This window comes from Neolamprologus multifasciatus, chromosome 7, assembly GCF_963576455.1.
Source record: "Neolamprologus multifasciatus chromosome 7, fNeoMul1.2, whole genome shotgun sequence".
Lineage (NCBI taxonomy): Eukaryota > Metazoa > Chordata > Actinopteri > Cichliformes > Cichlidae > Neolamprologus > Neolamprologus multifasciatus.
In genome coordinates, this window is record NC_140445.1 from 63,351,436 (window position 1) to 63,365,221 (window position 13,786).

The 13,786-nt window shown below is 41.1% G+C and overlaps 1 protein-coding gene across 5 annotated transcripts in view; it reads left to right on the plus strand.

Moving 5' to 3' along the window:
- Positions 1-13,786, plus strand: part of LOC146515854 (neural-cadherin-like) — a 123,804-nt gene that overhangs the window by 104,061 nt on the left and 5,957 nt on the right. For 4 of the 5 annotated variants that reach the window (XM_085167834.1, XM_085167835.1, XM_085167833.1 and 1 more), the window contains 3 exons: positions 3,171-3,435; positions 3,930-4,113; positions 8,979-9,226. In XM_085167834.1, coding sequence (XP_085023960.1) covers positions 3,171-3,435; positions 3,930-4,113; positions 8,979-9,226 — 697 coding nt within the window. Of the gene's footprint in view, positions 1-3,170; positions 3,436-3,929; positions 4,679-4,736; positions 6,383-8,978; positions 9,227-13,786 lie in introns of those variants that run through there. The other variant, XR_014875253.1, reaches the window with a different exon arrangement.

A 13,786-nucleotide genomic window follows, 5' to 3' on the forward strand; every position in this document is an offset into this window, starting at 1 on the left:
AAAGGTGCTCACGCCGAGTCAAGTCTGCTTCTCTTTGCCAAACCTCCATAATAGCATGCCTCTCTTGCCTGAGTGGATATGAAGCCAGTGTTTGTTGTCAAAGCCTTCTGTCTCACTCACTGACAGGCCAACTGTGAACAGCACCTGGAAGTAAACATCTCTGTTAGGACTGCCACTTTTAGTGAACTCACAGGTCACCTGTTTGCAGTGAACCTGTCACCGTTTTTATGGTTTCCACACCACTGGTTTGTCTTTGAAAACATGCTTGTTATTTGTCCGACAGCATTGTTTAAAGAATCAAATCTTGTTCTCGGGTCTTTACACTACACGACGAGAAACAGCGTCGTCCTTGTCCCTTGCCGCCGTGCAGCAGTGACAGGAAAAGGAAAATGCTGTAGCCTTTACTGTACGCGGGCTGTGAAGCCTCTGTGTGAAACCCTCTCTGGAGCTGAATTGGTGAGCTGTATAAAGTATCTGATGTCTGTCTGCAGCGGCACACTGAAACATTTTCAGCCCAGTTGTCTCAAAGCTCTTAGAAACACTTGAAGCACCATCCTGGTGTGTTTTCTGACAACAAACTCTAATTTAAAGGGCTGCCTCTCTGCCCTTTTTTCTTAAGGGTAGATATGGAATAGAGTGCACACTGAATAAATAACCACACTTTCACACAAAGGTTACGAGGGGCTAGCTGGGTATAAACAGCATGTATCTCTCCAAGGAGCATGGAGGCTCTTTAAAGAAAACATTTATCTAATGCACTCTGCAAAGAAGCTTTTTTTTTGGGGGGGCAGTAGCAAACATGAACCGCAACACTGTCAAAGATCATCGCACCCCTCCGAACAGTAAAACTTTAAAACTCCGACATTTTTATTATTGAATGGGATTTGAAATGTGAAGGTTCAGGCATTAGACATTTGCTTGAAGATTTTGTGCTAAGTGGTGATTGCGTGGATCTCTGGGGGCTCTGCAGAAAGTTTGTGTAATCTGATTTTTCTCCTTTAAGCATCGATTGAGTCCTTTGCTCATTTTTGTTGCGGACTCGAGGGCAGGATGAGGCAATAGGGAGCGCACAGTCAGCTTTTACTTTGTGCACGCACGCGCGCCGTGTGTGTGTTTGACCAGTAGGTGAGGCACATTTGAGATACTCATGCTGAGGGAGCAATAGTTAATGCTGGCTGCGCTGAATGTGAATTATCTTGCCCCACTGTTTCCAATTAAGCTGTGGACATGTACAAGCTGCAGTTACGGGAGCCGCTCATTGGTCGAGTCCGTTCTGCTCGCTCATCCTTAACTGCTGAAGATAATTGTTGTTTCTTGTATACCTTCCCTTCGGGATGATTCTGGCCTCTGCCATGCAGCGATGTGTACAGCATCTCTGCAAAGCATCATGGCTGCAGAATTGCTGAATTAATTTTTACCACTGGAACGTTTTTCTGGCTAGTCCACCGAGGAGAGTCTACTTGTCCAGACAACCCAACCTTTTCCACATCGTGGGAACTGGCCTAATTCTTATGATATTGTTATGCTCACAATCTGTCCATCAACACAGCGCAGTACGGCAGGAATCCAGTTAGTATTTGTGTCACCTCGTTTCACAGTTTGAGTCACACTCTTGAAGTTTACACTAACACAGTGGTTCCCAAACTTTTTTTTTGCTGGCCCCGCCCCCTCTTCACGCAAGCACAACCACACACACCCATATTTTGCTCCATTGCGGTTTATTTCACACCTCAAACATTTAGTAAACAATTAAGCAAATACAAGTAATCTGCAATAAATTACAGGTAGTAAGAAAATAAACTACTAACTCTTTTTCGCTACGTCCACACCTACACGAGTATTTTTGAAAACGCAGTTGTTTCGTCCACACGTAAACGGCGTTTCGAATCACCGAAAACTGAGATTTTTTTAAACTCCTTTTTTGCGTTTACGTGTGGACGAGGAATACAGAGTTGGTCACGCAACGTTAAAAGGTATGTGCCTTTTTCACGTCACGCTGTGCGCACGTTATTTTTTTTTTACATGAGATGAATTGCAGAATGGCAGATAGAGACAAAATACTGTTAATCGGACTATCTGCAGGTTTTACACGCTAACATACACACGCTGTCCCTCTATTTAGAAAGGCAGAGGTGTCACGGTGTGATTATTTTACGTGTAATTTTTTATTTATTTTTTCCTGTGTAATAATATTCAACATTGCTATCAATACATTTTTCAAAAAATGCCTCTCTGTGCAAAATGGGTTCAAAAACATAAACAGCTGTGGGATCCTGTTTGTCCGGGATTTGAACAGCCCAGCGCTGGTCTTGATGCAGGAAAAACCAATTCTGCAGGGAGACCTACCTCGGCCCTTGTGCAGGTGAAACCAAAGGGAATATGTCTGTGAAGGTTCTCAGTCATCCAGGTCATCGTAGTCAAAGGAGCTTGCAAAGAAAAGCGTCTGGACTTCTTTAAGTTACTTGAAGACGTTTACGACACCAACTGTCTGCCATCTATAATCCAGTTTTGAGTTCCCTCCCCAGACGCCTTAACGCCCACTCACATCCTGGGCCATCTGACCTCAGGAAATCACATGATAAGGTGGGGCCAGGTTTCACAATGAGCTCACCCGAAACTCTGGCTGATTGTGACCCACACCCAGTTTCACACCTTGGCTCAGGCGATTAGAGGATCATCAGGGGGTCCTTTTGTCCCTCTGTGGGGGGAAACTCCCACTAGGTTTATATCTGGGACTCTCCACCATTTGACCTTAGAACTGAAGAAGCTTCTCAGATGAAGGTGAAACGTCTTCAAGTAACTTAAAGAAATCCAGACGCTTTTCTTTGCAAGCTCCTTTGAAAACCAAAGGGAAGATTTGCTTCACCATATTTTCTAGTCTTTGGCTTAGAATGAAGTTGGTTTGGAAACATATAAAGCGATGCTTCATCTCCTGCTTTGCATTTCTGTGGGCGCCTGTGCTAGCAGTGTCCAAGCGTTTTGTTTTTTCTTCCCCCCCTTTTCATACCGCGCCACCCCTGCAATGGCCCCACACTTTGGGAAGGTCTGCACTAACATAAAGAAGTGCTCAAAAATGACCAGCTTTTAGACGAAAGCCTTAAAGTCTCCAGTAGCAGAGTTTTGTTGCTTCCTCATCAGAATCTTAAAGTAAGCATTACTATGCTTTTTAGGTTTTTCAGGGTCATCTGGCTGTTTTCTACAACCTTGGAGATGGAGACTACAACATCACACTGCCTTACCATCGCCTGGATGATGGAGACTGGCATGAGGTGGAGCTGTACCGATACGGGAGAGAGTTCACCCTGCGACTTGACAGAGGCGGAGGACGGCGAGAGGTAACGGCCTCACCTGGACAAAGTCGGGAGATCATCATTGACCCCGCTGCGGTGATGCTCGGAAACTCTTTTCCCTCAGGACATAACAGGAGCTTTGTGGGTAGGTTGCTATGCAGCTATCTATAAAAGAATAAGATAAATGAGTGGAGAAAAATCTGATGATGAATAATTGATGAATGACTTAGTGGTCAAACTGGTATTTACTGGTACTGGTGTGTTGATGCTGTGGTTTCCAGCAGATGAGAGAAGTGAGTCAGTGGCATTGGTGTGTGTTTAAGTAATGTGTTGAGCCTCGTGCTTCCAACTGTGAGCAAACTAGCCAGCAAAGAGGAAAATATCCATAAATAAAAGCCTATGATGACAACCTGGCCTGAGGCTGTTCATGTGTTTGCCTGTGTGAGAGCATGTCTGAGCACTGGTTTGCAGATGTTTTTGTGCCTTAATGCAAGTGTGTCTGTTTATTTGACTTTAAACCCCTGCCACAGAGTAAATGTGTGTCTATAAAAGATTTTGCCTGAGGACTGGTTTTGGTGCTTCTTTTGGATTTGTAAACAATTTTTTCCTTCTTTCGTCTCTTTTTCCTTTTTACACTAGGTTGCTTAAGGGATTTGAGGTTTAATGGCCGCGCCATCTCCCTGGATGAGGAGCAGCCTTCAGAGGGGATTCAGGTGGTCACTTCACAGGGGGTCTCTGTCGGCTGTGCTTCAGACGCCTGCAGGAAGCACCACTGCTCCCCTCCCTTGGTCTGCGTGGACCTCTGGAGGCACCATGAGTGCAGGTGCAACAAATTTACAGAATATAAAACCTGAACTAAAACTATAAACTCAAAGTACCACAAGCAGAAGAGTCTGAAATACAACACCTCAAACTCAGGCACACAACCCCAGGGTTCATGACAAACTAAGGGAGCCAGAGCAGCTTTTGTGTACATTTTTAAAGCACAAGCAACTACTGTTGTGTTTAAGTGTTTAAGTCTTAATATTGTTTGTTATATAGGACTGGAAGCTCCGTGCTAATTTTATTACAAGGTGATGGTGTTGTGAATTCCTTGTGTATTGATATATGAGTTATTGCTGCCACATTCTATAGTCTCATTAAAACGCCGGCTATCTGGGTTCTGTTCATGGTTATAGATTTTTTATAGGTTTTTCAGGCTCCCGTGTGTTCCCTGTGTCTTATTCTTTAGTCTCCCATCTTGTTGTTAGTTTTCCCGTCTTGTCTCTCGTGCTTTCTCTTTAGTTTGACTTTACCTGTCTTACCATCATGGATTACTTCAGCTGTGTCTCATTACCCTGATTTAGTTTAGGCGTGTTTAGTTCCTGTGTTTCGTGTGCTCAGTGTGTGTATATATAAGCCCAGTCTGTTCTTGCTTCTTTTAATACTGCCTTGTGTTTCATGGAGCTGTTTAGATCCTTTTGTTTTCTATTAGATTTTTGCATCTCATGGACTTTGGTTTCAAACTCAAATAAGGGTCAGTTTTATATTCACCTGTTCAGCCTTAGGGTCTGCATTTGGATCCTCAGTCTGTGACATAGTCTGCATGATAAAGTATCCTTGTGCAAGATACTGAACCCTAAGTTGCCCTGTAGGCATCCACTGGGGTTCGTGTATTTGTCTGAATGTTAGACAAAATCTGGGCACAGAAAAAAGCACTTGTCTGTGTCTGTGTAGGTTCTCAATCGTCCAGGTCATGGTTGTCTTAACCCTTTAAAACTGGTCAGAGCTGCACGCTCTGTTTTGCGTAACTATTTTTAAATCCCGGTAGCTTTGCAACCACGTGAGCTAGCGCAATAATTTTTTTTGCACATGAAATCGGAGGAGTTGTACTTACATCTTATGCCATCAGCTTGTCTTCGGTCACAGTTTCCTTCCACATATAGTTTTGCAAAAACTGCATAAAAAGCACTTGCAGCAACAAAAACATAATATTCCAGAAACACGCTTTGCCGATCCGATCAGCTTTTCATAACACTTCCTACATTGGATTAGATGTCAGCGCGAACTATCGCATGTCCGCCATGACCTGCCCGAAACCGGAAGTGACGTCATTTTCGCGGAAATGTAGTTTTTTACCGCCCGGGCCTCAATGAGCCTATACTGGTGTTTTTAAAAGTTATCTTTGACTTTATGACTTTCTGTGTCGTTTCTGGGATGCTTAGGACTCATATTGCACTGCTGGAAATAGTTTATTTTGATGCAGATGCTGTTATTTTGCAAATTTGCATTATAATATTTATTTTCGTTTTTCATGCAGTATATAAAAATTGGTGTATTTCAAAAATTAAACTATGAAGACACTCAAAATAAATTTCCTGTGGTGGGAAACTAGTTTGTGCAACTTTTTTGTATTTACAGTTTTGAGGGATAAGCCTCTTAAATTTCTCTAACTAGAAATATATGTTAAAAAAGCAAAAACGATTTTCAATTTTTTTGTAGTTTATTGCACTTTTTTGCAATTTATGTAATTACTATGCACTTAATGCAGACATATTATTAAAATCTAGGCTGTAATGGTTGTATTGATGTATAGCAATTTGAAATGCTCCCAAAAATGGCTCCACAGCATGTAAAAATATAATATAAGCTCTGGCAGACTTGGTTCTATGGTAGGTCTTAAAGGGTTAAGAGCTTGAAAAGAAGGTGATTAGACTTCAAGTTTTTTTGAAGACATTTCACCTCATCCAAGAGACTTGTTCAGTTTTAGTGGAGAGTCGCTAGTTTTTAAACTCTAGTAGGCATTGTCCCTTAGAACATTGTCACTGACCCACTATTATTCATGTTTGAAATACTCCTCTTTCAAACCGTCTGTAACCATTATCCTCTAAGTACAGATGAGTCTTGTATCGCAAGATTCGGCTGTACATCTGCACTTAGAGTACAAAGGTCACTCTTTCAAGGAGGCCAATGTTCACATATTGAAGATAGATTGCAAGAGGACGTCTGTGTTCACTGCGAAAAACCGTCATTGAACAGAGGTGACTGCTTATTACAAAAGCTGTCAGCCACCTACAATGTAGTCTTGACATGATCGCGTAGGTTCTCAGTCATTTATGGCCGACCATGTAGTTGAAAAAGAAAGCAACGTAAAGAAGTCTTGAGATCCCTCCTCACGTGCCTCAACCGCCTCACTCTTGCTCACATCTTGTGTCAAGTGACCTGAAATCTCTGGTGGTAACGACCCATATGAATGTGTGTGTATATGAGGGTTATAGTAAGAAAGCACTTTGAGTGCTCAGATCTAGTAGAGAAGAGCTATATGAGTGCAGTTTGTTTAAATGTACATTTTGCTATTCATTATAAACAAGGTATGGTGGTCAGGTTTTAAAGGAGCAAACTTCCAGAGCTCATCTATGACAGGATTAGGAAATATTTCAATTTGTTAACAAAATGTCAAGAGGAACAGCATTCGATCCAAGGGCCACAGAGCTCCCGTTAACCCTTTAAAGCCGGTCAGAGCAGCACGCTCCGTTTTGCGTAACTATTTTTAAATCCCGGTAGCTCTGCAACCACGTGAGCTAGCGCAATAAATTTTTTTGCATATGAAACCGGAGGAGTTGTACTTACATCTTATGCCATCAGCTTGTCCTCAGTCACTGTTTCCTTCCACATAAAGCTTTGCAAAAACTGCATAAAAAGCGCTTGCAGTAACAAAAACGTAATATTCCAGAAACACGCTTTGCCGATCCGATCAGCTGTTCGTAACACTTCCTACGTCCATCAGCGTGAACTATCGCATGTCCGCCATGACCTGCCCGAAACCGGAAGTGGCGCCATTTTCACGGAAATGTAGTTTTTTACCACCAGGGCCTCATGAGCCTATACTGGTGTTTTTAAAAGTTATCTTTGACTTTATGACTTTCTGTGTCGTTTCTGGGATGCTTAGGACTCATATTGCACTGCTGGAAATAGTTTATTTTGATGCATATGCTGCTTTTTTGCAAATTTGCATTATAATATTTATTTTCGTTTTTCATGCAGTTTATAAAAATTGGTGTATTTCAAAAATAAAACTATGAAGACACTCAAAATAAATTTCCTGTGGTGGGAAACTATTTTGTGCAACTTTTCTGTATTTACAGTTTTGAGGGATAAGCCTCTTAAATTTCTCTAACTAGAAAAATATGTTAAAAAAACAAAAACGATTTTCAATTTTTTTGTAGTTTATTGCACTTTTTTGCAATTTATGTAATTACTATACACTTAATGCAGACATATTATTAAAATCTGGGCTGTAATGGTTGTATTGATGTATAGCAACTTGAAATGCTCCCAAAAATGGCTCCACAGCATGTAAAACTATAATATAAGCTCTGGCAGACTTGGTTCTATGGTAGGTCTTAAAGGGTTAAGCAGAAATACCACGCACAGTTAGTATACCTTATGTAATGCCACATATGTAATGTCTTGTATGCAAAGTATGAAGAGTAATGTGGCAACGCACACGAATGGCTTGTTTTTGTATAAATGGTCTCTGTTATCAGGTCGGCTTTCACAGCGGACAAAGGCTTTACGTGTTTCAGCAAGTGTGGTTATTGTCCTCGGTCGGCTTCACTAACTGCTTCTACATAAGCCATCTGCGACTGCTGAGCTCATTCGGCACAAGCTGACCTGGTCACACATGGCTTCCTACACAATAAGTGTTATTGTTTATCGCACTGTTCATAGGTTGTTCTTTACGTGACAACCGCCCGAGTATGCATCAAAGTTAGCAAATAATTAAAAAAGTTAAGAATAGATCTAACTTTATTTATGAAGCACTTTTCAGAAACATCATTGCAAAGTGATGTACATGTAAAAAAATCAATATATTCCAATATACTGGAACACGCCACTTAAGCACATAGAAAAAATAACAATAGATAAGAAGCAGAGAAAAAATATTACATTTACGTCAACATAATAATACAAAGATTTTTGTGGACTTTTGAAAAGAAGCAATTAAAAACATTCCAACACTGTGCTAATTTCAGATCCTTCTTCACACTTACCATGACAAACATGCTCACTTGTTCGCTTGGCTCCGTTAAGTGCCTTAATAAGCCCTGACAGCGGATCATAACACAGAGTTCCACGCTAGTGCAAACTCCATTTTTATGTATACACTTAAAGTCAAAGTGTCCACCAGATGGCAGCTATTTTAAGAGCACGCCTGTTATACTGTGTGTCTAATAGCGTGTGAACGTGACTGTATAACAGCAGTGACAGTCAGGGCCACGGCTGCACCTTTAAACTCTGCAGGACGACTAAATTTTGTGATTTTGAAACTTGGGGACTTGGACATCCATATTCTGTCATTACTGCAGTGCCTCAGGATACAAACCAGTGAGAGAAGCAGGGGGTAGGGGTGAATGATATTCAGGGGCTATTTTGTGCAAATATACAGAGGAACCACTACTGCAAAGCCAATCTTAGCTTCTCAATTTCTTTTACTGTTTTCCCCCCTCTCCAGTTACAGTCGACACTGTAACCTTCAAAGAGCATATCTTTGAATCTGATATAAGAGGTGTAACTCCTCAGGGTATTATTTTTACACTGTCAGCTTAGGTCTCATAACTCTGTGGAGTGCACTGCTCTTTTTTTTATCTGACAGCTTCCCAAGTGTTTCTTGTCTCAGCATTACGCTGCTGTGTCTTCTCCGTGCAGATGCCCCCCAGGACATATAACCAAAGAGAGCTCTTTGGGAAAAGTTTGCGTCTACACACTCTGCGCCAGCCGGCCTTGTCGCCACGGCACCTGCGTGGCTCACTCTCCATCCCGATACTCGTGCCGCTGCAGCGAGGGATACCGGGGCCGGCACTGCGAGGTGACGCTCGCCATGTTCCACGAAGACAGCAACAGCCTCAGCCTGAGCTCCATGTTCGCCATCAGTATCTGTGTCATGGCCTTTCTAGGTAGCTATGTCGACTATGTCCTCTTCCACCTGTGGTAACCCGACACTCAACGTCTCTGCTCAGTTTTTGTATGTTTTTTTTGTTCCGCTTTTTTGTCTGAGGTGTTTCTTTTCATTTATTGTATTCTTTTATTTCTGTTTGTTGTTGTCACGCTTTAATTATCACATCCTGTTACGGTTTTATCTGCAACATCCACTGTTTTAGTCGTTTTTCACCCAGGTTTGGTCCTGTGAAATCTATTCACGCACATATCTTGTAGTGTTATTGATCTCTTGAGTTGTGGCAGGATGTGATTTCTCCATGGGTGGTTGGTGAAAACATGAAAGAAATATCTGCAGTGGAAGAGAAGCGGGGAGAGAAACACTGTATGTCGTATTTTGTGATTCATGGGGAAGCTGTAAGGTTCCTTGGAGAAAAGGGCGTTTCTTTATGTGTTTTTCTATATTTCTCATCACACCTGTATTCCCTGTCTCTCCCAATGTTATTCTCTGACTTCAGGAGTCAATTTCACTCTCAGCCTTACTTTTTATCTTTCCATCTTATTTTATATCCCACCATCCACTCATTTTAGTCCTTGATGGGTTTTTTTTTTATCCATTTCTGTCCATACTTTTCCGTGCATTACTGTTTTCCCAAGTCAACCCTAATATGGCCAAAGTGTGCACTTCACTGTAATATACAGGATGTGGAGCTGTAATGAGAATCGCACACAACAGGCAAAACTTGAGGAGGTTGATTCAACGGTAAGGGTTTGATTTAGGCAAAAAAAACAAAAACATACTTAAATTCTGTTAAAAGCTGTCAAAGTTTCCAGAATCACTCTCAGGCTTAAGGTTTAAACTGAGCTTAGAGTCACAGAATTACACGTTAAAGCAAAAATTTTGAGTTGGACGAGTATATTATATATTGGGCAAAAAAATATGTGCATTTTGCATTTTGCACATAATTTTATAATCTAGAGATTGTTACTTTTCACATGAAGTCTCATACATACATGCATTTTGGCCTTGCAATTCTTATTTTATAGGTTTTTCAATTTTGTTACATCAATTAGGCAAAAATGTCATACATCTAGGGATGGGTACCGGTATGGCACCGGTTCTGACATAAACGGTAGTAACCAGACCGAAAAGCAGCGCACATTTCGGTGCTTTATTTTCCTGAGATGTGATACACTTTGAATTCTAGCCAATCATTTTACGTTTCCGAGGATAGTAGGCGGGTCCAGGTACGTACGTTCTTTTAGAGCAGAGCTACAGATTAAAAACGCCCAAGGCGAAGCGGTCAAAAGTCTGGCTGTACTTCACAGCAAAAGATGCAAACTCAGCAGCTGCAACAAGTGCTTTAAGCTAATACTGTGATACTGTCAAAGAAGGTAACACCTCAAATCCGATGAAACACCTGGCGACGCATAGCGCTTTTTTTTAAGCTGAAAAATGCGCCGTATTTGATAGCTTGCTGCGAGACCTCACACCGAGCACATCTACTGCGGGTGTGGTGCCTGTTATCGGACCTGGAGTTTGCAACATCCCCCAAAAACCCGAAGAGGAGAGTCCTGGCCCCTAGCCCTGCCAGTGTAGCAGAAATGATGATGATGATGATGCAGCAGCAGCCGTTCTTCTCTGCGCGAGTAGCTTAATGTTGTTCGTGTGTAATTTACGTTGAGTAGGCTAACCACGTTATTACATTAATGCATGTAAGGTGAACTAGCAAACATCATCATAGCTACATGCGGCTGTCTTCTTGTTTGATGGCAGATACTCCCTTCACCCTGGACAAAAAGGCTAAAATGACCAAAGAAAAAGTGGAAAACAGTTAAACATGAGAGGTTTTTGGACAAAGTTTGTGTTTTTTCCATTGTTTAAGCACTGCTTCCAGCCAAGAATGATACCATATATGCCCCATAGCTGCAGAAAAGGCTAACATTGTTATCTTTTTACAAAAAAACAGCTGAACATGAGAGGTTTTTGGACCAATTTTGTGTTCTCCATTCTTTAAGCACCGGTTTGAGCACCGTTTAAGCACCGGCACCGTTTCAAAAGTACCGGTTTGGCACCGGTATCGGATAAAATTTAAACGATACCCATCCCTACATACAACCTAACCCTACAGTTACACATGTCATATAAAAGATTCAAAATATGAGCAATATTATACTTTCATTACACTGATACTAGAAAAAATGATTATGTAACTTTAAAAATCCAGCTTTTTAAAAAGTAAGGTTTTAGAAAATATTTTAAGAGAAAGACAGACTTGTCAAGGTTTGGGTGATGAAGTGTGTGAGCCTTCATTGAAAGACCTTCCCTTTGAAGACTCATCTGGTGATCTGTGGTTGCGCTCTGACATTTGAGGGGTCATAAGTTTAAAAATGTATACCAGAGAAGAGCCACTGACTGCTTTGTATGTGAGGAGCAGAATTGTAAAATCAATAATCATAAGATGAGGGCGATGCTGGCTTTTCTTTGTGCCTGTTGAGAACTGAGCTGCTCCGTTCTGACATTTTCATGTTTGTGATTGATGCCTGAGTACATGCATTATTAAATTGGGGCTGTATAAATACATATATGGAAAACCTTTCCTAGCCATGTAATAGTCAAAACAAATGTCTGTCAAAACAAATGTCTGTAAAAACAGAAAATATGCATTTGTTTTGTTAAGGTGCAGAAACTTTCAGTGATGATCAGTTTTAAAGGTGAAATGAATGAATGAAAACTATACCTTTTGTCTCCAGAAGAAGTGCGAGTCTGTTTTGAATGGCAGATAATTTAATTCCTTTCTATCACTAGACTAGTATGAAGCCTATAAAGAAACACAAAAGAACATTCAGAGTGAATTTTTTAAAGAAAAGATGCAAGATAATTTGAGTATTGGTAGACATTGTGTTTGTTTTCTTTGTCAATCATAAACTGATTGTTTACTCTATGAAATAGCAGAAGCTGAAAATACATAACATCAATCGACAGAGGCTAAAATGAACCGGGCAAACAGCTTGATCAGCCATCAAAACTGATCAACAAATTCATTATTCAACTAATATTTCGGCTCTAGACTTGAAGCAGTTAAGTACTGATGGCATTGGCCCGCTTGTATAAGCAGTCTAATAAAGCTGCATGGTTGATGGTCTCATAAGCTGTGTTAAGATCTAATAGAATCAAGATTCAATATCTTCCCACATCTGCTGCCAGCGGGGCCTTTTTAAATGCGTATGCATTGATATCTCGCCGATTGTGTCAAAAAAGGAGGACGATTGCATTAACTCATGGTTAATGTTTAGGAAAGGAATGAGTTAATGGCATTAGTTTAAGGGTTTCTAACTAAGGAACTGTGTTTGTTTCTGCTACTCACAAAGCTAAACACAAGCCCGTGTGTGTATGTAGCAGCAGTCGCTTCTCTCTATAGCGCCACGTTGCTATTTATGAGTCGTTCTGTCACATACAGGCTTATAAAACGCTCGGGCAATTCAATACACCGTCCCTGCCTCTATAACTAACTTCGTGTTCCCTGCAGGGCATGTGGCTAGTATTGGGACATCAGTTATTCTGACACACGAGAGTGAAACATACAAAGCAGTCTTCAATATTTGATAATGAATTCAAAGATGATGAAGTGTGGCCTCGGCATCTATCATGAAAATTCATGTGTTGCTTGCATGCTAACTAAAAGAAGTCCATTTGAAATAGCTTGTCCACTGTTGCAGCCGAGGCATTTATATTCAAGGCTCAAACTTTTCACCTCACCAAGAATTACAAACTGTTCCTTAATGCAATTCAGATTAGAGTAGCGCTCTTTGGTGAGCGTAATTACATTTTCGCACCTTAAAAAAACCACACGCTATAAACTAAAATAAATCTTTTGCTAAAACATAGCGGAGAAAAAAGAGAAATCGGCCGTCTTGGCTGAACGTGGAACCAAAATGAATCCTTTTTGAGTCAGAGAACAGCTGTTTGTACTGTATGTAGTTGTTTAATGATGACCCCCGTCACCACAATAACACACTCGCATACAGCACGCTCTCTGCGCTAAGTGAGACCACTAGCTGGGTGCTAAATTAAAGGGGGACTCCAACTCTGCCTCGACATGCATTAAAAGTTAAAATGATCATTCATTATTAAGTTTTACATAAGCCATCACAGTGTGCGTTATTGACAGAGCCAGATGAGCCAATGTCTGACCAATCCTCATTAATCCAGCATCAGATCTGACGTTCTGTTTCTTGATGAATAGCAGAAATTAGCTCCCCATATGCGCTCTGGCTGCCAAACGATCTTGTAAAGTGCCTGTCCTTTTCATCCCCTGAAACTTTTATAAATAAATAATTTTTTTCCAACTCCTTCTCATCTCTCACCTGTCTCATTTCCTTCTGCTCGGTCGTCACTTTTCTTTTCTCCCTCGTCTTCCGCTGATGTTTCATCTGTCTCGGAGCTCATTTTTCCCTCGTTAACCTCAAACTGGAGCTACAGCGAAAGGGTTAAGTGTTTTGATCGGGCTCTGTTGTCGTTTACGCCACACTCATTCATAATGCACGGTCCGATCGAGGCTAACATCATAATACCCCGG